The sequence below is a fragment of the Marmota flaviventris genome, chromosome 1 (genome assembly GCF_047511675.1).
Source record: "Marmota flaviventris isolate mMarFla1 chromosome 1, mMarFla1.hap1, whole genome shotgun sequence".
NCBI classification, from domain to species: domain Eukaryota; kingdom Metazoa; phylum Chordata; class Mammalia; order Rodentia; family Sciuridae; genus Marmota; species Marmota flaviventris.
Genome location: NC_092498.1, coordinates 55,440,830 through 55,468,748, shown reverse-complemented (window position 1 = coordinate 55,468,748; position 27,919 = coordinate 55,440,830). Strand labels below are relative to the sequence as shown.

General features: G+C 37.5%; 1 protein-coding gene across 1 annotated transcript; it reads right to left on the bottom strand.

Moving 5' to 3' along the window:
* Positions 1-156: 156 nt before the first annotated feature.
* Slc26a3 (solute carrier family 26 member 3) lies at positions 157-27,265 on the bottom strand. Its single transcript, XM_027926450.2, has 20 exons — positions 27,135-27,265; positions 26,347-26,486; positions 24,758-24,868; positions 24,407-24,576; positions 22,956-23,120; positions 20,515-20,667; positions 19,981-20,063; positions 16,544-16,691; positions 16,313-16,426; positions 16,130-16,207; positions 12,602-12,697; positions 11,247-11,353; positions 10,068-10,137; positions 9,884-9,976; positions 8,189-8,284; positions 7,511-7,744; positions 5,761-5,815; positions 2,632-2,774; positions 2,460-2,525; positions 157-180 (listed from the first exon to the last, which is right to left on the bottom strand). Exons 1-20 carry the CDS (start codon positions 27,263-27,265, stop codon positions 157-159), a joined length of 2,277 nt encoding a protein of 758 aa, XP_027782251.1.
* Between the last annotated feature and the right edge of the window lie 654 nt (positions 27,266-27,919).

Here is a 27,919-nt window from a genome sequence, read left to right as displayed (position 1 = left end):
TACCATGCTAGAACAATCTCGTTCCAAAGTTTGAAACATAATTCTGTCAAATACAAATATTCTTCATACAATGTATGAACTTATCAATAACTTTCTGGGTATAAAGTTGTTCTTCATGTGACAGCCAGATGAGGGTCCCTCTGAATTATATTTTGATTAGAATTTTGTTTCAAGTGGTACCTGCAAAAAGAAAAAGTTCTTGTTTTAAAAGATTTGTTAAATTTTGTCTTTCAATAATCATTTTAGGAGTTGCATTTTCTGGAGTCATCAAGAAATATTTTTGTGTTCAATTTTAGTGATCAGAATGCACTGATGATTTACTACTTGATTAATGTAGATCCATGTTATATTATTTTTAGTATGTGTGTGTTTCAAAGACTTGCTTTTGCCCAATCAAAATAACAATATAATGTTTTGTCGAAATATATTTCTTTATATTTGTTTTAGGGACCACACAAACTCCAAGGAATTCCTCCAAGGAATTTTCGTAGCACAGTGCCTGGCCCCAGCCACATTCAGTTTTTACCTCTAATTATTGCTAGTAGCCTATCCACAAATGCTGACTTCCTCTAAGCAAAGTCAGGAGTGTTGTTACTTTTTTTTTTTTTTGGTGCTAGGGATTGAACCCAGAGGTGCTTTACCACTGAACCACATTCCCTCTTATTTCATTTTTAATTTTGTGACAGGGTCTCACTCATTTGTTTAGCGCCTCACTAATTTTCTGAGGTTGGCCTCAAATTCTCAATATTCCTGCATAAACCTCCTGAGACACTGGGATTATAGGCACATGCCATTGAGCCCGGCCAAAATGTTTCTTTTTTTAATATGGGAAGGCAAGGTACAGCATGGCTCCTTGTTTTAAAGTTTTAAAGCTTGGATCAGCATCATATTTAAACACTGTTCTTGGGTTTTAGAAATCTATATGCCACAAAAGAAAATTAAACCCCTGTCTCTCACCATGCACAAAACTCAAAAGTGGGTCAAGAACCTAGGAATTAAACCAGAGACACTGTGTCTATTAAAAGAAAAAGTAGGCCCAAATCTCCATCATGTTGGATTAGGCCCCAACTTCCTTAATAAGACTCCTATAGCACAAGAATTAATATCAAGAATCAATAAATGGGATGGACTCAAACTAAAAAGCTGCTTCTCAGCAAAAGAAGCAAAAGAAACAATCAGGTGAATGGAGAGCCTACTAATTAGGAACAAATTCTTACCACACACACATCAGATAGAGCACTTATCTCCAGGTACTTTTTATTGTACTTGGGCAAGGAGCTGAGTTTGTATTTTTCCAGAGCTGCCAGGATTTACTAGAAAGCATCTTCCTTAGGATTTCATATTACCACTGCCATCACCTTTGAGAAATCCCATTCTCATAGGAACTAAACAGCATTTGTTTCTACAGATCATTCAACCAGTGTTGGAAGGTAGCATGGTGGTACTTGACTCTCCTCTCATCTTTGGTCTCCCTAACTTTCTGCAATGACCTCTTCATTTAACCTTTGCTATTACTCTTTGGTCCAGGTTATTTTACATTAAACATTTCTTCATTTCTAATCTACATTCTTTTTTGCTGTCTTAGACCTTTCCTCAGTTAAGAAAAATACCACCGGTCTTCTTGTATTTGAAGATAAGTTGGTAGATTTTTGCAGGATCCTCAATCCATTAGTCTTTCATCAAAGAATACAAGTAGTTATTGTGAACAGAGCTCAGGTCTTGTCCTCAGTAGGTGCTAGTTTAAATTCTGTTATAGTCATTTGGTGTGTGACCTTAAACAAATTTTTTGAAACTCTTTCCCAATTTCCTCACTTCTAATATTGATATCCTCTTTGTATATTGTTGTAAGGATTGAATTAATGAATGGGATCCACCACCATATACCTGTCCTGAAACAGAAACCCATTTTGATTTGACATTCTAGAATGAAATGGAACTATCCAGTTAAGTGATTGGTAAGTCATCTCATAAGGAAGGAAAAGAACTTAACTTTCATGTTGAGCTAAGCACTGTGCTAAGGACATCCCATGCACCTGGATTAGTTTCTCAACTCCATCACTAATTCATCTATTTACAGCAATAGCAATACCTCTTCTGTCTCATGACTTAGTACAAGGCTAGAATAAGATCATGGCTATAAGTAGTTTGAAAAATAAAAAAAGATATTCTCAGTACTGTATGAATAGAGATCTATCATCACTGTTTTCTATCCTGGCTTTATTTTTTTTTTTTTTGCGGGGGGGTTGTTTTTACTGGTTTGAGTTAATTTTCTTCAAAATTTCCCATGAGATTGGTTGGCATTGCTTCAGTTTTCTAGGGATGAGGCAGAGAGACTCAAAAACAAACAACTACTAGACTTTTTACAGTATGCTGGAAGAGGCCCTACTACTTTATTTATTTATTTATTTATTTATTTGCTGTGATATCTAGATAAAGATAAGTCTGTTGAAGAATCTTACCTGATATTCCCGATAACGCAATCCTCCATTTGTATTTATGGTAAAATCAGATTTCATTTCTTTCTTCTAAGAAAAAGAATGAAAGTATAGTTTTTAAAATGTTCAAATATAATGAAAAATTAAGAAATGCAAATGGTTTGTTATAAATGTGATGTCATCAAAGAGCTGGTACCTGATTGAAATTAAACTTTGAATTACTATAATCTTTCTTCATCAAAATATGCAAAACAGCATCGTGAATTGTTAAGAAAAATATTGAGTCCTTTACTTCATCATCAAAAAATTCACACCGAGCAAGCTTCTCAATGAAATCATCTGAAGAGAGAAAAGAAACTGTCACACTTAGGAAGAAGTTATTGGCTGCAGGTTTTCCTCTTGAGGTTGATAATTTAAAATTCCATTTGCAAATGTGCATTTCATTGACATTTGGTTAAGTGTGGGTTCCAACAATAGGATAACTTTGTATCACTAGTGCAATGTCTCCTGGAATTAAAGAGTACCTTTCTAATAAACATACCTGTTTAATGCCCTACTGTAAAAAGGAAGAAGGAAAAGATTCAAATGGGAAAATCTGAAGTAGTTCCTGGAAAATTAATCCACATTTATTTAGGCAGGAACCTAGTAAGTTAATCTCCCTGTTCAATGGCTAGAACATCAAATATAGTTATTAAAAATTGGTATTCTTTCAAAACACAAAACATGATAGATCTGTGATATGCTTTGGTTTTTGATTGCCAAACCTATCATTTACCAGTTACTTAACTGTAGCCCATTTTCCCAGAGCTGCCGGGATTTATTAGAAAGCATTTTCCTTAGGATTTCATATCACCACTGCCATCACCTTTGAGAAATCCCATTCTCATAGGCACTAAACAGCATTTGTTTGTACAGATCATTCAACCAAATATGACTTCATGTCTACTATGTGCAAAGCTCTGGCTGAGTAATAAAAAGGATCAAAAGGCAAATTAGATCTGAATCTCACCCTGGAGGAACATAGAATATTTATATATAATTGTAGTACTGAAAGGAAAAAGTGTTTTATAAAATAATTAGGGAAAGGAGCAGTCCAGTTTTTTCTTTATTACTAGTTTCAAAAATAATGCCCAGCTCACAATAGGTATTCGTATTATCTTTTTGTTGTTCAAGAAGAGAGGTGCAGGACATGTATGTACTATGGAAATTCTGAGACAGTAGGTAAAAATTGTTTCCTCTTGGTGGGTATCTGGGATAAATTAACTGAATAGATGTCACTTTTCTAGTATCTATGATTTGGAGAAAGGTGGAAGAAGAGGAGGAGCAAAAGTATGGAGATGGGAAAGTGCTCACAGGCAAGCTTTTGACAGGTGACCGAGGGAGAGGGTAGGGGAGAGGGGTGATGTTGGTTTGACTGAGAAGGGATACCAGGCAGCAGGAATGGACACTTTCAAAGAGATCTGGAATGATGGGGAAGGAATAAAATTGTTTAGTAAATTAAGAGTTAATAGTTGAGTGAGAACATTTATAATTTTAAGCAACCCTTGAACTGAATATATCTGTAGACTTGGGATAGGGGGCAAGAGAGATTAAAGGTGCTAATTCTGTCTCCTTGCAGATCTGTGTACTAGTTGTACAAGATACTCCTTAAAATACACTTAAAATAAAAACACTTAAAATACACTTCAGATACTGTCAAGGTTGACTCCCATATTTCATTTCAGTCTCTTCTCAAGGGTCACATTACTGGGTATCCCTAATGGCTAGTCTAAAATAGCAACATGCCCATGGCTCTATATCCTTAACCCTGCTTTGTTCTTTATAGTACTATCTTAAATATTGCTTTGTTTATTATTTGACTTTCCCATGAAACTATAAGCTCCACAAGGGCAGGGATTTGTCATTCACTGCTATAGCCACTCCCAGAGCAAATAGTAGTTGTGTGGCATGTTCTAAACTAGATAATTAGGTAAACAATACTAATAACTGCCCTTGGAAGAGATTACAGTCTAGTGGGGACGCAAACACAGAACCGCAGAATTATGTGATGTGCATTCTACAGATGCAAACAGTCTGAAGATCCAGTGCACTGCCTGGGTAAGGAAGAAATTGTCACAGTTATTGTTGGGGAAAATTCTAGAAGGAATTTTCTAGTCAGAAAAAAAAAATGAGATAAGAGATCATTCTAGCAATGGACAAAAACACTAGTTAGAAAGGTCTTATAATGATCTGGGTTAAGGCTGTGGAAATGGAGAGGAAGAGACTGATTTTTTGGGGAGGGGAGCGGGGAGATGTGTGCTGGGGATTGAACCCAGAGCCTCATGCTTTCCAGGCACTCTACCACTGAGCCACATCCCCGCCCAAGGAAGAGACTGAAATATTTTTAGGAGCTGGTGGCTTACTACCTGTAAAGGGAAGGAGAGAGGGAGAAATTAAAGAGAGTTTTGGGGTTTCCATTTTGGGCAACTGGATGAAAAGTGATGTGGTAATTGACATAGGGAAGGAGCAGTTTAGGAAGGAAAGAAGGGTCATTTATATAGTTTAGAATACGTGTGTCGGAGGTGCCTGGGGGGGACAGGCAGACAATTGAATACATGGATCTGCAGCTCAGAAGAAAGGTCTGGGCTGGAGGTATGGTATGGGGATCCATTAACATGCAGGTACGCTTGAAGTTATCGTAAGGGTGAAGGATATTGACTAGGAGTTCATGGAAGAAGAACTGTGGAGTTTAAGGTAGAAGGCTGGGAAGACAAACTGCTAAGGGATAGGAGAGGCACCAGTGTCAGAAACAGAGGAAATACTAGAGAGGTAGGAGGGGAATTCAACTCACAGAAGTCAAGGGAGTGAGAATTTTGAAGACAAATGCCAATGAAACGGTCATATGTTCAAGCAAGCTCCAGCAGGAGGAGACTGAAAAGGAGGCCATTAATCTTGAGAAGCTGGACATCACCATAACATTGACAAGGGCATTCTCATTATCCAAGGGAAGCCTAAATCAAGATGTTATAGCAGAGGAATGCAAGGGAAGAGAGGAAGAGAGACACAAAACATGACTAATGCAGCAAGTTTGGAGTAAAAAAATAATGTTTGCTCATTTGATGCTTACTAAGAATTCAAACTGTAAAATTTATTTAATTATATATCAACACAACTCAAACACAGTGAAACTGTTTCCATAGGGAATTTTATTGGCTCAATTGCGAATTAGGTTTCCTTTTTGATGATTGTATAAAATACCTGTTTTTTGGAGAGGCTGTCTAGATCAAGCATTGGCAGTGAGCCTGCAGTTAGTATCAGAGCATAAAATAAATATAAAAGAACTTACCATCAGTTCCAACAATATACACATCTACATTGATCCTGATAAAGTCTTGCAAAATCTGTTTAAAAAAAAGTGCATTTTTTTTTTTTTTTTAGGGAACAGTATCACTTATCAGATACATAAGGAAAACAATTCTGGGGGATATATTACTTTCAGAACCTTTTACATTTTGAAAAGAGGTAATAGCATAGGTAGATACTAAAGTTAAAAACAAGGCTCTATGAGAGAAAGAAAGAAACCTGAATAGAACAGCCCTCCTCCCTCCTCAATAAGAAGTTAAAAATGATCAATCTTGAGGGAAGTGTTCTGAGAAAATCTCATGCCTCAAACTCATAACATCAAGAATGATTTAATTAATTAATTTATTATTATTATTATTGATACTGGGAATTGAACTCAGGGGCACTTAACCACTGAGCCACATCCCCAGCCCTATTTTGTATTTTATTTAGAGACAGAGTCTCACTGAATTGCTTAATGCCTCGCCATTGCTGAGGCTGGCTTGAACTCACCATCCTCCTGCTTCAGCGTCCCAAGTGGCTGGGATTACAGGCATGAGCCACTGTGCCTGGCTCTATGATTTAATTTTAAACTAATATCATTAGTGAGGATGATAGGAACTAGAGCTTTCTGGGTACGTAACATTAAAACAAAACACTACGGCCTATATGTCATTCATTGTTCCTGTCCACAGTTACTTGATATATCTAGCACTGAGGAATATTTATCCTCTGTATTAGTCTTTAGGCTAAAAATAGATATCAGTGATGATAGGAGCAATATTAAACAGTTCCATGAACTGTTGATCAGGTTAGATGCTGATGATGAATATTATCACCATCATCAACAAACATTTTTAGAAATCTGGAGCTAAGAGCTGGGGCTTGAAAAAAACCCCTGTCCCTGTCCTTTGTGCTATGCTGCTGGGATTAAAAAAAAAAAGCTAATATAAACAAAAATGAAACTAAAAAAGAAAAGGCAAGCAGTCTTGAGAATTATGTAGTGTCAAAACCAATTTCAAGATAAGTTGGAAGAAAACTAAACTGATCCCATTTCCTAATTTTGTGTCCAGCTTATTCATATTTAATAGATCTTATCTTAATTCAGATTACTTAGGAAGATTTCTGTGAAAACCTAAGGAAAATGTAGAATTTCTTAAATTTTCTGTTTTTGCATCTTTGTTGCATATTTATTTGCTTTTAAAAATGTTAATGAAATTGTGGAAAGACCTGCAACTTGATTGTTTTTGCCATATTTTTAAATCACATGTAACTCTTGTTCTTTTATATATCTGTTTTTTGATATTATTGTAAATAGCCAAGTGAAATTCCACCAACTTATAATGAATGAGGATTAAAAAAAAGACGCACTATTCCGCTGTTTCCCTGACCTTTCCAAATCTTCTCTGATTTCAGGATAATGTTAGATACATGCCCACAGGATTTGAAAGCACCATTTTCAATGCCCAGATTGTACAGGAGTGTGAGCATAGTTGTCTGAGAGAAGGTTCAGCCTACTTTAGAATGGGGTTTGGTCACCTTCAAAATTGTAAGCAGTTCCATGGGAAATGCATTTTTAAAGAATTCATGGAACACACCACTCCCTCCCCTTCAGCCCTTTCATGGAATATTGTAAGATTAAATTTTACCTCTAATTCAGTGTTGTATTATCTAAAGGAACATCCTTCCATAACTATAATTTTTACTTTTAGTTAATGATTGATTATTTCCATTAAGAAAAATAAATAAATTACCGTTTTGAGACCCCTCATTGAAGAAACATCAAGAAAGGACACTGCTGAAAAATCGAGAATAAGGCTGTGGAGGCTGATTTTGGGGACCATGATGTTGAGGGGAAGATCAGCATTCCAGTCTATCTGGAAAGGCAGATCTGTGGTATTGATGGGCTGATCTAGTTCCTCCATCTGATTGTTGTCTAGCTCTTCATCAGAATCTTTGAATCCATCAGCAGTACATATAAATCCTTTCTGCAGGAGAGGATAACAAGCATGATAATTCTAACTGTGAAAAACATAACTTGATTATATTTTATAAAACCTATCCCTATATGACTTTATTTTATAATTTTGTTATTAGTTCTGGAGCTAACCTTCATTTCCCCCTTTTCAACACAAATGTGTTCTTATTGCTATAATTTTAGTTCAAGAGTAGTAAGAAAGGGATATGTTGAGGATAACCAAGGAGTTTCTAGAGCATAGATTTAAAGTCAGGTCAAGCAATGGGACTGTAGACACTTGTCTTGGTACTTTTCCCAAGACAAAAAATTTGAGGAGACCATTTTTGAAATAACAGTGACACATGGAATAACTTGTTTATCTGGCATTTCATTTAAAGGAACAGGACTCACACCTTGACTTATATCTTACTGAACTGTTAACTATATAACACATGGAATGGGCCAGGCAACTCACGGGTGTCACTTGTAGCAGGCCTCTCTTCTGCAGTTTTCGAATTTTCTTCAAAGCTTTGTTGCGTTTGCGTAGAATTCGAAGTGGAGTAAAGCCAACCTGAAAAACCCATTGCTCTGTTACAAGAGTACTGAATATTCCACCTCAATAGCATAATTCTTATAACTAGCCATGCATTGGGGGCTTAGGACACAAAATAAGGATACTGTGATAAAATCCAAACATGATTTAAACAACATCGGCAACAACATTGCGTCAGACCTGTGATTCGCTTAGTCCATATGCAATTATCAACATTTAAAATTCTCCATACAGTCCAGGAGTTATCTACAAATGATACATTAATAGATGTAAGCCTCATTTGAATTCTTTTGTATTTTGAGCCCTCACTATTGTTAGGGAATTTTATTTGAGTATAGTGATACCTAATGAGAATTCTGCTTCTGTATATAATTTTTGTTCTATTACAATTTATTTGATTATATTTTATAAAACCTATCCCTATATGACTTTATTTTATAATTTTGTTATTAGCTCTGGAGTTAACCTTCATTTCCCCCTTTTCAATACAAATGTGTTCTTATTGCTATAATTTTAGTTCAAGAGTAGTAAGAAAGGGGGATCAAATATGTAACAAAAATCTTTGGCCAAAAAAAAAAATGTAGTTAGAGGGAAAGATACTAGATTAAGTGGAAAGGGAATATAGAAAGCCATATATACAAAAGGATCCCATTTTAAAAAATAGTTGCAGCCGGCCATGGGGGTGTGCACATCTATAATCCCAGTGCCTCCGGAGGCTGAGGCAGGAGTTTTGAGAATTCAAAGCTAGCCTCAGCACTTATTGAGGCCCTAACCAACTTAGTGAGACCCTGCCTCTAAATAGAATATAAAAAAGAGCTGGAGATATGGCTCAGCATTTAAATGCCTCTAGGTTCAATCCCTGCTACCCAAAAACAAAAAAACAAACCAAGGGGCTGGGGTTGTGGCTCAGCGGTGGCGAAATCGCCTAGCATGTGTGAGGCCCTGTGTTCGATCCTCAGCACCACATATAATCTTTTCAATAAAAGCTGTCTGGAGTCTTAAGAAAAAAAAAAAAAAGAAACAAAAAACAAAAACCCAACTTAGGTAGTGTAATATCTGATGCATACTGAATGATAATGAGGCTTAGGGCAACTTTATGCAAGGCACAGATCAGACCAAAAGGTCTGTATCTAGGAAGAGTTCTGAGCTTTTGTTTCCCAATATTAAAGACTGCTTCCTTCTCACCTTTACCAACACCCAGTATTTACTGTTAAATATTCATTTACAACTGTTATCTCTTCCATGATCCAGTCAAATATTAAATGCTCCTTTGTTGTCTCTGAAGTTGATGCCCAAAGAAAATATGTAAGATAATATCTATTAAAAACCAGCAGTCTAAACCTGTGGTAAGTCTTTTTTTTTTTTTTACTCTATAGCAGAATTGGATTAAAGGATTCTATATTGGACCTCATCTAAAGAGGCTTATTTCAGAACACATTAATGGATCCCTTATATGGCAGTTTCACCTGCCGTGGGACATGGAACACAAAAAACGCTGATACAACTCAGCCTCAGAATACATGAAGTCAATAACGTTCTTGTTAAAAACCAAACATTTCATTCCCAGAGACTCAACAAAATTAAAAAAAAAAAAAGAAGAACAACCCCAAACCTTACAGCATCTATAAGTTTCTGCTTAAAAAACCCGATGTTTGCAAAGTAGATTGGAGATGGACATCTGAAAATTTTCACTCCTTCCGGCTCATACATCTATAAGGCAGAGAAGGAATATTAGATGGTACCCAGTAGATTCATATAAATATCATTTAGCAAGTCAAAGACAAAAATGAAGCTCCCTTACATCAGAATAGTCTTTTTTGTCCTTATAGATGTTGCTCCTTCCAATATTAGCCAGTGTACTACATTTTGGACTGTAGGGAAAAACAACAGCAAATAAATTATTCATGCATATTTGTTAGACCTATAAGCTAACATTGTTTTCTTTCTAGCATATCAACACAGGTTCACTTTTCAGTTTAAAAAACTGGGGAATCATTATGCCATCAGAGACTCTAGATGGCAGACACTTTGCTTACTTATCTTTGTGTCCTCCCACAGCTCCTAAAACAGTGTTTCCTATTTGCCAGTTTACAAAGCAATGCCGTAACCTTTTGCCATGTTCATTCTGGATACTATAGCTTTTTAAAGGAGGTAAGGCAGTGATATGAATGAAGACATGGAAAAGTAAAATTACTTGATTATATGACCATTCAGTTTGTTTCTGTATTTGATGGGTCCCCAGTAAAGAATCCAATAAAAATGTAAATGAATAAAAAAGTGCAAAAGCAATACCAATGTATTTCAGTACCAGCATATTCTGTTAGTCAAGGAATCACTTTAACTATTATGGTGACTTCTGCCCTAGAAAGCCTTAGTTCCCATGGAGCCTTCTTTTTCCTTATAATCACACCACTTAATACAATACAGGTTGATACATGACAAAGATTTAAACATCAGAAAGATGCTTGAACTGCATGACTATTAAGAATAATTCCAGTCTTTGTGGAACATTAAGACCTAGAGGGGCCTTTGAGAAGTTCTCTAACCCAGCTCCAGGCTTTTAAGATGAGAGTGCAATTTAATAACCTATGAAGAAGGCTGGAGAATTTCACTGTCTTCTCAGTAACACATTCCCGTGTTTTAACAGGTCTGAGACAATGAAATTAAACTCACTTAGCATAGATCACTTCTGGTTTACAGGTGGGCAAACAGACTCAGAGATCTAAATGATTTCTTTGAATTATTATCAAAGCCAGAAGTAGACCAGAAGCAAGCTTCTCCCTGGGCTCTCGCTCTGTAGCTGGGCCATTCTATTACCCTTCCATCCTTGAGGTGAGCAATCTGAGGAAGGCTGTACTTGTTAGTCCTGATAGATATGCATGCCTATTAGCCAAACTCCTCTTAACCCTTGACAAAGTTTTTACTCTTCTGATTGTGCAGGTCGAAGCCTGCCAGGATGCAGAGAACAATGAGCACTCACAACTGGGTCCTGAACACGATGGTGAGGAGCTGAAATGCCACACTTGCCGCCAGGCCTAATCCGAGTCCCAGAACAATGGCAAAGATGAAGGTCATGATCCAAATTAACTGTAAAAAGAAAGCAACAGATGCATACAATTTACTTTGAGTAAAGTACAATGTTTTATGCCCAGAGCTATGAGAACGTGTGAACTTCCGGGGCCAAAAGCAGAGGTTGGAAGTTGTTATCTTGGTCCAGGGAGCAAAGTACATAGGAGGACTGTCTTGAGAGGTCATTTCTGCAGACCCAGGGTCTGTGCCACAGAAACACTAGCAAATATAAAAAGAGCCAAAGAAAATGCATCTATTTCTAATTTCACCTCTGAACCAGTAAAGAAACAGTCTAATTTTCACAACAAAAATTTCAGAACCAGCCTAGTTGTTAAAATCAGAAGATTAACTGGTAGAGCCTATACCAATCTAATTCTTGGTCTGCTCACTTAATCAATGGCTACTGTTTCTAAGAGACTTTTAGCATGCCAAAAGGGTGTTTAAATCCCCACAATGATCTATCAGGAACAAAAGTAAACCAAGGGTAACTTATTACTTTAGTTCTTTAAGTACCACAGTGTATGCCGACAAGCATTTTTACATCATAGACTTTGGCCTTGAGTAAATTATGGACTGTGCTTCTCACAGCAAGGCATGTTGAGAGCAAGGGGGAGCCTTTTCAAAAGAAAAAGTGTTTTCCAGAAGGAATGTTCAGAATTTCAATTCTTCACAGATTTTCTGAAAACGAATACATTGTGTAATGAAGAACAAAAGTAAAATCCACCCCTAAAATTCAGAGTTTCTGTGGCATTCATGATGACTGTAAGAAAAAATTAGGTTTTGCAAGGCATGGCGGCTCACTTCTGTAATCCCAGCAGCTCAGGAGGCTTAGGCTGGAGAATCACCAGTTCAAAGCCAGGCTCAAGAATTTAGCAAGACCCTAAGAAACTCAGTGAGAATTTGTCTCTAAATAAAATAAGATAAAGGGGCTGGGAATATGGCTCAGTGGTTAAGCATCCCAGGGTTCAATCCCTGGTACTGAAGAAAAAAAAAAAAAAAAAGAAGGTAGATCTAAGAAAGTCCTGCACTAGTGTTGTGTGGAGCATTTTCTACTTGTGGGAGTCCAACCTTTTATATTAAAATCTCAGAGAATGTCCATTAGAGTATGCAATTTAAAGACGGCAAATCAAACAATCTGAGGTTGTTTTGAACAGACATATAAAAATAAAATTTCATAGAGTTTACAATGTAAATATATATTTTACATCAACAAATAAACTACCATCCTGAGTCATCTCTTTTTCCAGTACCATTGCATCTACTTACACAATCATATTTATCCTTTCGCCACAATCTGCCTATTTCAGCAAACTGCATCAGCATTCCTTTTAAGTTTCCAAGTGCCAAAGCTGCCAGGACAGACTGTGAAACACAGAGACAGCAGATGTACTTTAAGTTAATCAAATAAACCATATAGAAGCAAAGGTGAAGGCTGCAGATAAGTGAGTCCTTTAGTGGGCCTCAAAGCATATCAAAGAATACACCCTTTTCCAGTGTCCAATGCCATGCAAGACAGACACATTAGAGCTAGAACTCTGACCTAGCCCCTGCATTTATTGTCCCCACAGTGACAAGGGCTGAATTGCTCTTTGTGATTTTGCCATAGATGATCTGATGGCACTTACTAGCCTCCACCTTGGGACAGAGAAAGGTAGATCTTCAGACCTTTGGCAGGTAAGCACTAGAATAAATTCTTCCCTAAGCAAAGCCCGTGTAATGTGTATCTATTTATTAAAGTTGAGGAGATGGGGGTTGCCCTTTGTGGGGAAAAAAAAAAAGCTTTGGGAACTTGAGGTTCTGGAATGAGAATCCCAATCTTTGGTGAAGACCAGCAATGGTGCCATTTTGTAAGAGGAAGCTAAAGATCCCAAAAAGTTAACCAAGACTTGAGGTAGGCTCTCTGACAGCATGAACTGTATGTGTCTTGTTTCCTGGTGTACCCTTAGAAGGTACTACAGTAAATGCATATGGGAGTGGCTCTATAATTATTCAGCTGAATAATTAATAACAAACTAATATTCCCCACGCTAGTACTTGCCACTGACAACACAGCCTCTCACAAAGCCCTAGTGTTGACATCACAGAATTATGGATTCACTAAACTCAGATTTCCTCAAAAAGCTTCAGGCTTCCAGTTCTTTGCACCCAAGAATGCCATAATTGGTCTTGTGAGAGTTGTGCTAAGTCTGGTGAAACCTGCTGAATAGCTAAGTATATGCATCCTTATTCAGATTTTAACACAATGGCAGGAATGCCCCCGCAACATACGAGCTGTTCTGCTCTGAGTATACTGACTACTTCCATACCGTGAAAGCCCGATATCCAAAAAAAATGCAGCATTTGTTTTTATATCTTGAAGAAAGTTTAAGTGATTCGGGTATTTCTAATTTTCACAAGTAACTTTCACATTTCATTATCTAAGCTGTTCATTTGATTCATTCTGAGACTAGAGATCATTGTTTAGACAAACATGGTCTTAAGTAACTTTAAAAAGGAAATTGCATACAAATAAATGTCAGTTAAGAAGTAAGGGGAAACAGCACAAAGTCTGTAATCTATTTGCTAGTACCGTACTAATGTCAATGCCCAGGTTTTGATAGTGTACTACAGCTTTAAGAAATGTCACTGCTGGGGCTGGGGTTGTGGCTCAGCGGTAGAGCACTTGCCTAGCACTTGTGACTTCCTAGGTTCGATTCTCAGCACCACATACAAATAAGTAAAAAATAATTCATCAACAACTAATAAAAATATTAAAAAAAAAGAAATGTCACTGCTGTAGTTGCTGGTGTGAGACTCACAGGACTCTGTACTCAATGGCCCTCCTTCTTTTGTAGGACTTTAGTATAAGTGTGAAATAGGTAAAGTACAACATTTTAGAGACTTTTTTTTTTCATTAGGTGTTATTTCCCAACTGGTCAGTATTCTATGGAACAATACTTTGAAGCAATTTATAATGAAATATATATATACAATAGAGTACTTTTAAAAGTAGAGTAGAGCATTGAGAAAGCATAGAAAAGAAAGGAGGATGATTTTACCAGGAACCTGACATTCACATTGCAATTAATATAAAGGACTAAATAGGTATAAAATGCTTAAAACTCTGCTGATACTTAACAAATATATAAATATATATTTATATATAAATAAATATATAACAAATAAAGTTCTCAACAAATGTAGTCCAATTTATTATGAGCTATTTTTCCTTCATATGATGAAAAGAAGCAAACTTGCTATTCAGGTTGAGTGACATTCCTGACACGATCATCTAAAGAGAATTATCACGTGGATTCTTTGAGGAAGGTGTTTTGATTGACATTCTGGACAATGTCCTGGAGTGTGGTTTATTCAGGAAAGAGGATTTTAAATGGCAACTGTCTCTTCAGCATCTCCAAGTTGTTGGGGGAGGAAGAGCCCACATTTATACTCTGAGGATACACAGTAGGGTGCTCTATGTAAGGGTAAGTGTACGTAGTCAATTTTATTGAGGTACACATTTTTTCTATTTATATAGTGGTGACTTCTTGACTTCTTTCATGCTATCGATTTTGAAATCAAGAGTCAGTATATGAAGGATATGTGTTTTTGGCAAACAGTATTCCACATTGTTTAAAGACAGATTGGACCAATGAAGCTCTTTGGGAAGATCACAATGGATGTCCAGAAGCCTGGGACTAAATTCACATTTCAGCTACCAACCAACTTGGGAAAAAAGCTTAAATAACAGCCAGTAGACATTGGTGAACTATATATCCTTCTAGTCAGAAGAACAATAGAATGTTTTTATAATAATAATAACACTATTAATGACTTTCATATTAATGAACTTTCATGTTAATGACCTAGGTTAAGTACTTCATCTACACCATCTCATTTAATTTTTGCAGCTGTATGTGTTGGGTACTAATTTCCTCTCTATTTTACAAATAGAGAACTTGAGGTTCAGAGAGGTAAAGTTATTGGCACAGAAGCACACAGAAAATAAGTGGCAGAGCCAGAATTAGAAGTAGATCTACCAGTACTTTATATACTACCTCTGAATCATATTAGAACCACAAAGAGCAATGCATTGTATTTATCATCATCTGGTTACCTAGCGATCCTATGTTTTCCACGGTCTGATGTTATTTTTTTAAATGGGGATGCTGCAGCAATTTACAAGCATTTAACTAACCCCTCACAGTTAGGGGAGCACCAGGGTGAATAGGTGAAGTCTGTGTCTTGCCAGCATCTATTCCCTGGACGATTATCCAGTTGATGGCAATCAGGTAAGTACACAACCTATGCTGGTTCTGATTAGACACCTTGAACTTTTTGCTCCCATCCTGCAAGCGGACAGTGTTGGTTTTGGAGTCAAACCAAACCTCTAGGAGCTGCAGGGCGTATTTTTGAGAACAGGTTGTGTGGCTGGTAGCACCACTCTCTGCATTAGATAGACGGCCTGTGATGACCTCAGCCTTGAAGAAAATCTCCACTTCAGTCAATCATGTTGAGGCTCCAGTGCCAGGGCGCCCTGCTGCTTAAACATTAATTATATTCTGCATTACGTACATGCACAGAGCAGAGTAGATAAGGTAGTTTGGGCATCTGCATTCCTAACATTCATAAAATGCTGCCAGGAGGAAAAGAAAATGTTTTTGAACCATGGAGGACTGGCTAAAGAGAATATTTGAGAGTGTGCTGTTACCTCATTTTCCCTAGTTTAGTTTGTGCTTTCAGAACTTAAGAGCCAAGACCCTTGTCGTATCACCCCAAGGAAAACCATGTTACCTAAAGGGAGAGGAGTGTTACCTTTTGCAGTGGTGCCAGAAGAAAGGCAATGGCCACAATGACAATCAACACAATGACAGCGGAGAGGAGCCCAGCAATCTGTGCAGACAAAACAGTTCTCTTCACAATTTGCACTCTGCCCTTAGCTTGGTTTTCCCGGGTATGAATTCTGGGATGGCCCCTGCAGCAAGGATATTGAAATACCTGCGTTTTGCCTCCTGTACTCTCCTGGACCCCTGATCTGGAGAGGGCGGTACTCCCTGCAAAGCCTCTGAATGATCCAGTAAATATGTTACTCAATCCCAAGGCAATTAACTCCTGACAGGAGAACAAGGAGGAAGTTTTCTTAGAAGTATTCTGTTTTAGAAGAATATTGTGTACACAAAATATTGTTTACAGTTGCCTAATCAGACCCAGGGTATATTATGTACTTACCTGATTGCCATCAATTGGATAATCATACTTGAGGGAATAGACACTGGCCACAGAAAAGGCCACTGCGAAGCCCACAATCGCAATGCCAAAGCTGTCTCCTATGGTGTTTTGGAAAATCTGCACATCGGGTGTAATAGGGGGCTCAAATCTGAAATTGAAATGCAACGAGTTTGCATGTCACCAACTAGCTTATAAATTCATGTGATTATTGGAAAAAATCAAGGAATGAATGCAATCTTGCCTGAGTTATGTCTATGTGACAGATCTATGGGAATAGTGATGAATAGACTATGAATATGTTTTACAATTAGAGCCCAATGCTGGATGACTACAAAGCTGAGAATAATTGAGTGTGACTTAACAAAAATTTCGTCCTACTGAGACCTTTGGAATTTGCCATCTTGTTGAAAAGCAACACTGCCTGGGTTTGAAAAAAATATTTTAAATCCAGTCCAATGAGAGTGGTACAATGGATATGATTTTGCCAGCACACCTACATTATGATGTCCACTTTTATCCCTACAAGCTTCTTGCAAAATGATTTACATTCTGCTTGTATTGTTACATTGCAAAGCATCGCCTCTGGTGCCTCCAATAGTTATCCATAGGTGAAGGCTCTTTGAGCAAACAATTTTGAGACAAGGGAAGAAAAACAAAACAAAACAATAAAAGAAAGAAAGAAAGGAAGAGAGAGAGAAAGAAAGAAAGAAAAGAAAAGAAAAGAAAAAGAAAAAGTCATTTGATAACCATAACATTTCATGGAAAACTCCTAGCAAACAGGTGGGTCTTGGACTTTGCCCCACACTCCAGAGAGCTGCCAGAGCCAACCATGGCCCTGATGAGCATGGGTTATAGTTTAAAGTGATAGAGTGTCAGAGAAATGTTCATTTCACAAGGGATACTTCTGTGCTTATGCCTCATGAACTTAGAGAGTTAGATATATTTATTAGTTGTATTATATCTTAAACTTAATATCAATTTACTAAAATGCTCAGTTCCTATAAACATCTGTTTCTGATCTAAAACATATTGGAAGTGGGTTAATTGGATCCAATCTATAAATATCTTTTTTTTGGGGGGGTGAAGGGTACCACAGATTGAACTCAGGGGCACTTGACACTGAGCCTCATCCCAGCCCTATTTTGTATTCTATTTAGAGACAGGGTCTCACTGAGTTGCTTAGCACCTCCCCGTTGCTGAGTCTGGCTTTGAACTTGCGATCCTCCTGCCTCAGCCTCCCGAGCCGCTGGGATTAGAGGTATGTGCAACCATGCCCAGCTTATAAACATCTTTGATAATACATTTTCAGCTTTAATTTGGAAGAAGTACTATTTTTTCTATACTTGGCTGACATCATAAATTAGAAAGGTTGTAGAAATGTTACTTGCTTATTTATATATTTATTTATTTGTGGTGGTACGGTTGGAAACTAGGCCCTCACACATGCTAGGCAAGTGCTCTATCACTGAGCCATATCCCCATCCCTGTTTTCTGATATAATTAAATTTTGCATTTGATGCCAAAATAACCCGGACCTTACTATTATTCTTTTGTTTTAGTTTCTGAATGCCATAAACTTTTGTGATGGAGATTTTACAGTCCGAAGTTTTCATTTCTGGTCTGCCACTTATCCTTCCTGAGCTGCAGATTCCTCATTTGTAAAGTGAGGATGATAACAACTGTTCTTTTTTTCTTCATAGTTTTGTGGGAGGGTCAAATAAAATGATGAATAGGACTGCTATTTATACACTGTGAAATACAAAGTGCCTATCAGCTTCTATTACAGGACCCTCTGCATCTAAATGACATCCTTTGTGTTTCCTCCAGTATTTCAACCAGCACTTCCCTTTGGCCAAGTTATTTGCATTTGGTGTATGTGTCTTCATGAAAATGATTTGTAAAGTGGCATATGCATTAATAGCATTAATATGCATTAACAACAATAATTAATGATCATTATCTTCCAGTAATATTGTATTTGCAATTAACAGACATTTAAAATGCTCAATTGTTGCTTAGAAAAAAAAATGAGAGTGTAAAACAGCACATCAAGTGCCTCTTACCTAACTCGGATGCTAAATGAGTAATAGTCATAATGCAGTTTCAACACTAATTGTAGGTCGAGCACTTAACCATGGCACATGCAGTAACTAGTTCAATCCTTCTGAAAATCCTGTATGACAGCTATTCTTTTCAGCCTTATTTTATAGCCCAGGGCATTGAGGCACAGAGTTTAGTTATTTGTTCTCTGCCTCTAGAACATGTGAGTTTACCTAATGGGTCACACTGCCTCTCTGTAGAGTGTAATGGTTAATAAATATGAGCTAGGTTCTTCCCCCACCCCACATTCCTTGTAGAGAGAGGTCCATTGACCTTGAAATTATATTTTGTCACTCAGTGATCTTGAAGTTTATCATTTATTTTCAAAACGTCTGCTTCTGACCAGACTCTCTTTGATTTTGCTTTTGTTTATTTATTTTTGATTTGGCATCTTATAGTGCAATCACCTGAAAGTTACAGGGTGGAGGGAAAACCTAGAAATAGTCTTTTAGTCTCAGCCTACTTTCCACTTCACAACTTCACAGAAGTGATGTTTGAGATTCATTAAGTGGAACACCTGAAGAGCTGGTGATAAAAATATATTTTTGCTTAAAAATATACCTGTATCTGTTCTTAAAGGAATTTGGCTATTCTAAAACAAGGATATACATAAAACTGCTGACTTCTGGCATTCTCAAAACCTTGGAAAGCATGGGGAGAGGAGTGGTCTTTAATTTGTTTTGACAGATGATGATCTTTCCTTGGAGAAAGAAACTGGTGCTACCTGGAGGGCAGAGAAAGGACAACACAAAAAGAGATCTCCCCTCTCAATCCACTAAATGTAATAAAATATATTTTCAAATTCCTTGTACTAGCTGGGAAAGCTGCTCTGGCTTTGTTTTGAACTTGACCATGAGAAAGGACAGAGTGTGCCAGTGTGCCTATCGATTGCTCAAGCGGTGTACAGGTATTCCTTCAGTGTTTCTTTTGAACTTTCGGAACTTGGCTCCAGTAACCTCAAACAAAGCACTATGTATTGTTTATAGTAATTTACAGACAAGGAAATCTGATTTTAGTTGATGCTTCTTTAGAAGAAGTGTTTTTTTCTTTTTTTTTTTTTTTTTTGCCTACTTTTTAAACTCTCACTACTTTCCTAACATTTACTTTCATGTGCGTCCTTGCTGGCCTGGCTGTGAGTTCTTCTAACCAGGAGAAACTTCCTGATATTAACAGTGGACCCTGACTCCTTTTGTAGCTACTTCCTTGAAGGACAGCAGCCAGCTTTCATTCTTCATGTGCAGTGCTGGGGCTTCTTACCAGGGTGGCACTCTCCTGTGACTGCTGTCTACTCACTCTCTGCTGATGCACGGAGACACCAGCATAGAAGACACACTTACCCAGTATCCATCTGACCAACCACAGACACGTTAAACCTGTGCTCGAAGTCAAAGCCATAGGATACACCTGTTGCGATCACCGTCTGCAAAGTTGCAAATTGCCCAAGTGAGAAATGTTTGATGCAACCAAGAGTCTGAACCTGAAGTGGGGGAACACTGCCAAAACCCACCCTGGACATTTTAATAAGCCTCTCTAGCCTGGGCTTTGCTATTTCTTTTTAAAAGAGGTCCTGAGGCAATCCTGACTGCCAGTTAAGCAAAGAACCACAGCTCTAATTCAAATGGGTCTGTTGTCTGGTCTTCTTAGAGGTCTTGCTCTCTGCACCATCTTTGTCTTACATGGAAAGAATAAGCCCAAAATCATAACAGGAAGTTATTAAATTCAGAATGAACAGAAAAATCCTACTACACAGTACACCCAGAAACTGCAGAAATAGCATCTGCCCCACTAAAACCTCAAAATCTGCAGATGATGAAAACTTTCTGACATGATGACACTAGAATATGAAAGAAATTTTTAAGATGATCAATTACCATGATAAGTTCGATGGGGATAGGCACTGGAAGTTTGGACTTGTAGCGCTGATTTATCTCTTTAAACACAAATACAATAAACAGGATAATCAGGGATGTCACGAGGTCTGCAATGTTAGTCTTCTCTATTTGGGTGAATACAGACTCTAGTACCTACAGTCACAAAAAAAGACACCAAGCTCCTATATTAGTGCATAATTTGGATACAACACTTACCTCCAAATAGATAAAAATATACATTGAAGCAGGAGGACTGGCAGAAGAGGGATAGTGAGTCTTTGTTCTGCTCCTGTCAAATGTAAACTACAAAATCGTAAAGACCAGCATGGAGGTGTGTATGAGAAGGGTAAATTAGCCTAGTGGAGGTGATACCCTGGTGTAGGGGGACATCTGTCATTTTTTTTTCTTTTTCTGAGAAGCTCTTTGGCTAGTGTCAAATTTTGTTGGATACTTTTCACAGTTTACAACAGGTCTTTTCTGCACTTAGTTCTCTTTAGCTGTTGTTCTTTATTTCACAACCATTACTGCTGTTATATCCAAGGACTAACTCCTAATCCCTGATAGTTTTTTCTTTTTTTAAAAAAGAGAGAGAATTTTTTAATATTTATTTTTTAGTTTTCGGCAGACACAACATCTTCGTTTGTATGTGGTGCTGAGGATCAAACCCGGGCTGCACGCACGCCAAGCGAGCACGCTACCGCCTGAGCCACATCTCCAGCCCCGAGAGAGAATTTTTTTAATATTTATTTTTTAGTTTTCGGCATACACAACCTCTTTGTTTGTATATAGTGCTGAGAATCGAACCCAGACCGCACGCATGCCAGGCGAGCGCTACCACTTGAGCCACATCCCTAGCCCCTGATAGTTTTTTTTTTTTTTTTTTTAAGACTGGCCTGTATTCCCTTAAATCTTGTTTTTTTAAAGGTTCAACTCCCTCATATTTGTTGGCTTATTTTCCAGATCACTTTTTGGAAAATAGTTCCCTAAATGCATGCTCTCACTTCCTGAAGTCAGAGGGTTGCATATCTATGGGGCCAAGACAGGAGTTGCTCTGGACAGGAATGAGAGACTGTTTGCTCCAATAAAGAGCAAGATCTGTCTCCAAGATTGTTTTGATAGAAGTACTAAGAGCACTACCTATTGTTAAATGAAATGATGGAAGGTCATTGTTTTAAACTGAGCTCCTGCAATAGACCTCCCCCAGACCAGATCAAACCAAAATGAAGTCACTCATGCTGAATGCCACATAACCAAGATGAAACTTTACGAAAGCAGATAGATCTCAAAACATAACAGTTTCCCCCTGTTAGACACAGGTGATTCCAGTCTGACTTAGCCTAAAAAGATGGTCCCCTTTGCTTTAACTCCTGGGGGAAAGAGGAGAAACTAAACCAGAATTAATCAGCCTTTAACCAATCAATTTTTTTTTTGTATTGTTCTTCCCACTTTACCAACCCCACTGTTCCACTATTTCCCAATGGAATTTGAGACTAAGTCCATTTATGATGATGATACAGAGTGACATCCCTATCCACAAAACTGGGTTAATCTCTCAAAATTAAAAAGTTGAACCAAAGTGGGGGAATAAGGTTTGGTCTAAAACTACCTCTGTTTTAATTTGACCTAAATAAATTTCTTTTTATGTAATAACATAACTTCATGTGTACATAGATTAAACTACTCTTGTAACAAGTAGCTGAGTCTCACTCAGCTAGTCACAAGAGGTTGACAGTTCAAACCATCTTCAAAAAAAGACAGACATGAGCTGTAACCAGGCGGACTGTCTCTGTACCTTACTTCCATCTTCTCTATGTCACTTCCTTTCCTCCGACTATAAATGTAACCAGACTGTGTGGTGGAGTGAAGCATTCTGAACCATTTTGGTCCAATTGATTCTATAATTACAAATAAAGCCAATTAATATCTGCAAAACTAGATTTATTGTAATTTAATCTTTTAATACTTCTACTTTGCTTTCTTTGAAGGAGGGGAGAACCACTGCCCTATCTACCTGTGGAACAATTTCCTTTTGCTATATGAACAGACATGCATAAAGGACTCAACAACTTCAATTTCAAAAGACTTGATTTATGAGAAATAGAGAAATATAATAAATTAATAAGCAAATTTCTTTGAAAATTAGACTTTGAGAAAAAATTTAAAACTCAGGAAAAAATAGCAAACCTTTTAATAATACACTTAGATTGTGGTTATTTTTTTTCCCTCTGTTGTTAACATTAACTATATGGTAGATGTGGTTGATTTTCAGTGTTCTCTTTTCTACCAACCTTTTTTATAATGTGAATCAATTTCACAACCCATTGATTTTTGGAAGTTGTAGGTTTGCCCTACAGCAAAGGCACTAAAGGAAGGTTCTCTAGGAAACACGTGGTGAATTTTATGTATTTCAATAGTTCTTTTTAAGTGAGGGGAACACTTACTTTGAAAAGCGAGAATGGGTCCGTGTGTGCTGGAACTGACAGCTGCAACATGAATTTGAGCTGGGAAACCAACACATGAACGGCGGCAGCGGTGGTGAAGGCACTGATCAGGGACTCAGATAGGTAAATCACTACAAATCCGATCCGCAGAACCCCCAGGATCAGCTGGCAAGAGAAGAACAAAAGCGTGTGTTCCATGGCTAAAGGATCAGCCATGGAAAGGATTCCAGCGTAGAGGTTCACCCTGCATGCACAGGCCTTGAAGAGGCTGCTGTCTCTCCTCCCGGAAAACTCCCATTCAGGACTCCTCCCTCTAATTCCCTCCCATCCCACCCCCCAGGTTGAAAGTTACATGATGTTCAAAGAAAAGAGGACATAAGTCCAATATGCCCCCAAGATTTAACCCATTTATAGGTGCGGTGTCTTTAGAAGACTCACCATAAACCATTTATAGCAGAATCTTATCTATCATCAGCCCTCATAAATTTGCTGATGTAATTTGAAATCAACACTTTCTAGCTGCTACAGCATGCACGGGTGAGTGTCCATTCCCATCCCCTCAAACACATTGTTTGACTGTTTAAGAAACACGTTATTGCATATTGGACATCAAAAGTGCTTGGTTCTAGCTGGGGAACAAGGGTAGTTAATTCCTCTCAAAGCATCAGGGTTTTGCAGTAAAGTGAATGGAATGGACTTTCTTGGCCTTTATTTGGCCTTTCTTTCCTCTCATGTCTTCAGAATGAAGACAAAGTTCTGGGTACACAAAGTCCAGTTGGGTTTTATTTCTGTTCTTAGGTTCAGAAATGTATTACAAACAACTGACTGCATGGTTTGTCAGTAAGTAGGACACACATTATGTACTGTAGAGACTGATTTATTCTTTCTTCAAGAAATTCACTAACAGTAAACTTGAGCAACATCCTGACGTTTCCATGGCATTTTCTCTATTCAAAATGGTGTCAGTGTTGTGGCTTGAGAGTGAGTCTTTAGGTTCCACCATGATCTTCTCTACTGTCCCTCAAATCTTTGATATGAACAGTTCAAAGTGCAAAGCCCCTAACCCTTGCAATTAGCTTGGAGTCACTGAAGGATTAGGAAGAAAAAAATCCAGAAGTTACTAGTGTCCCTATTACTTGTTATGTTTTATGACTGTACCAAGTGATTTTATTGACTTGAGTATTGAATTCCTTACCAGTTGCACCACCCTGTTCCCCTCCTTTTTTTCCCCTTCTATCTAGATGCACATTCACTTGTTTTTGCAATATGGATCTGCCTCTCCTTCCCAACCCTTTGGCTGTGGAGAGTGATACTTTTTAAATCACTTCTTCTGGGCCTCTGAACAAGGGACGCAAACCAAAGGGAAGATGAAGAGTGGGTAGGAGGAGGGGAAAACATTCCCAGAAAAATGCACACTAGTCAAAACAAGCGGATTATGAGAAAGTGCTCACCTGGATGATTCCAGAAAGGACCGTGACAGTTGTAGCCACCACTAGCTTCTTCTGCTCCAATATCAAGTCATTATTCTCTGTGCTATTAGATGATTCCATCGTGGTACTGGCATCTGAGACTACATTTGTGACCACTGCTCCCACCATCATACTTAGAACTGGAAATGGTCCTAATTAATAGAAGGCAAACTGTGGTCAGCCTGTGCCTCTCTGGAGCACATACTACAATACAGTATATACAAAGACTGACCTTTACCCAAATCCCAGTCCTAGGTCTTACGGGAAATGATGGCTAATAGAACTCATAAAGAAAAAGCAATAAAACATTCATTAGCACCATAACTGACTTACCTACAGATATGTGTTTAGAAGTACCCAAAAAAAAGTAAACTATGACTGGGAAAAAGGCTGCATACAACCCATATCTTGGGGGGATGTTGACCAGCAGAGCAAATGCTAAACCTGTAAACACACAAGCAGAAGGATCCTTATTTTGTGCAAGGGAATCTCACAAATTCTCATTAGGGCTTTTCTGATATTTGAGGTTGGAACTTTAAAATAAGTTATCTTAAGGAAACAAAATAAGTTACCTTGTTAATTAAAAATGTATCAAAGATACAAATGTAAGAATGAAAACCATAAATCTCTTAGAAGAAAACAAGTATACATTTTTGTGACCTTGGGTTAGGTTATGATTTCTAAGAAATGACCCCTTACAGTATAAGCAATTGGAGAAAAAAATAAATAAACTGACTTGATTAAAATTTGTAAAATGTGTACTCGAAGGATATTTTCAAGAAACTAAGGGCTGGAGATGTAGCTCAGTGGTGGAGGACTTGCCTCATATATGCAAGGCCCCAGATTTGATCCCCAGCACCACTGGAAAAAAATAAACTGAAATGATAATCCACAGAATGAGAAAAATTATTTGCAAATATATGTTGGATAAGGAGTTCTTTGCAACTATATGTGCAAAATATAAATACCCTTTGCAATTTGACAATAAAAAGACAAACTTTTTTTAAAGGGCAAGGGATTTGAATAGCCCTTTTTGCCAAAGATGTACATATGGCCAATATGTACAAGAAAAGATGCTTAACATGAGTCATTGGAAAAATACGAATTAAAAACCACAACGAGATACCACTTCACCTTCTAGGATAGCTAAAGTAATAAAGACGAAAGTTAAGGATGTGGAGAAATCTGAATCCTCACACACTGCTAGTGGGAATGTAAAAGAGAGCAGCCACTTTAGACAATAATTTGGCAGTTCAACAAGTGATCAAACATGAAGTTACCATATGATCCAACAATTACACTTCTAGGTACATACTGAGGCAATTGACACATGTTTACACAAAAAGTTGTACACAAATGTTCATAATAGCATTATTCATAATAGGCTCAAAGTTCAAACAGCTTAAATGTCCATGAACTGGTGAATGGATAAACAAAATGGAATAATCATGTAAAACATTATTTGTCTATGCTGCAATATGGATGAGCCTGGAAAACATGATACCAAGTGAAGAAATCAGACACAAAATGCCACATATTGTATGGATACATTTTTATGAAATATCCAGAATAGGGAAATTCATAGAGACATAGAATCATTGTCAAGGGGATAAATTGGGGTGTGTGGAATGTGAAGTGTCTGTTAATGAGCAAGGGATTTTTTTTGGAGGGTGAAAATGTTATGGAATTAGTGGTGTTAAATATGCAACCTGTTGAATATACTTAAATCCAATGAATCGTACACATTAAAAGGGTGGCTGCAGGTATGACTCAGTGGTAAAAAGAGTATCTAGCATGGACAAAACCCTGAGTTGCATCTCCAGCACCATACCACACCCACACCCCCCCCCCCACAAAAAGACATATGCATTATATCTAATTTTATGGCATATGCATTATATCTAAAAAGGAGAGGAGGGTACCTTGAAGTACAGCCACCAGCCCTGTGCTGATACCAGAAACGATGTCACTGAGTAGCCATTCCTTTATTCGGTATGATGGTAACCAAGATGCTATGGGGAAGAAAGACAGGGCAATTCTCTTGGCCTTTTGTGTGGAACAGCTGAAACATTGAAAACCACAGGTCAGTTAATTAATATCAAATTTTAAGTTCAGTTCCTGTGGGTGGAAAATTGGTAAAGATGATAATATATTAAAGATCAAACTAGCCATATAACTCCTACTATACCCAGGTTAACAGATCCCTGGTCACCATCATAGAATTTTTTTTTTTTTTTTTAAGACAAATACTAGGCTAGGGTTGTGGCTCAGTGGTAGAGTGTTTGTCTCACATGTGTGAGGTACTGGGTTTGAACCTCAGCAACACATAAAAATCAATAAAATAAAGGTATTGTGTGTATCTAAAACTTAAATATATTAAATATATTAAAAAAATAAAAAGACCAACTTTTCTTTAGCTGTAGTAGAATTTGTTTGTCATCCTTAGCTTGAACTGTGCTATATTTCAATTGAGAATTTTCCTCGTCCCCATCTATTAGTTATCTGATTTGGAAAGACTATGTCGTTAGCTGAGACAGTATTCATTTTAGACATAACTTTCCAACTCTGGCAGGGAGTAGGAGACTTGGAAACTTCAGACAAAAAGACTCCTTGGTTATGGACTAGAGCCAGAAAGGAGAGCTTGAAAGCTAGAAAATTTAGGAGAAAGTCTCCGTTTATTCCTAATGTCAATGCCTTAAAAATATCTTACCTACAACACAGTTTGAGATGATCCAGAAATGTCTTATGATGTCTGTGTTTCTTCTTATGTTCTTCTCCAAAAGTGTTTGCAGAGTACACTGGCCTGGCCACAACATACTGATTTCCTATGGGTTCGATCATTTTGCTTCTTTTGGCAGTGGTGGCAAGTGGAAGACCTTTGGAACTATGTGGTGAACCCTTCTTCTTGCCGTTAGCAGGTTAAAATGCCTGAAACCAAATAGAACTTGCTTCTTAAATAACTCAGAGATAATGTGATGCAATTTACAGATGAGTGAGCTCTGAACTGAATGTTACCACCTTTTGAGATCAAAAGAGGCAGGATTAAGGGACCTAGATTGTGTTTTGTGACAGTGATATCACTTTTTCCTCCAATGAGCTGGACACTGCTCCTTTGGGTAAGTAAACAAAGAGCTTGTATTTAATTTTTTAAGAAGCAATAAAAATTGACTCAGTGTACAAACGAGTGAATCTGTTTTCTATGTATAAAGTGAGATCATCTTGTGGACTTTTTTTTTTTTCCCCCTAGAAATGTTTCCAAAGTGAGGCATTGGAGAACTTGGAGAGATTGAAGTCTTTTCATTGTCCCTAGGTTCAAATAATATTCCAATTTAGTCATCAGGATTTTTATGATACCATATAAAGTGCTTTTAATTTGTGAAATTAAAATATATAATCTGTTTACTTTCCTATGGTTTCTGGGAGTCTGGTAAAGTTTTATAATTTATAGTTGAGGAAACTATGGCACAAACTAAAATTAGACTTGGTTACTTACTT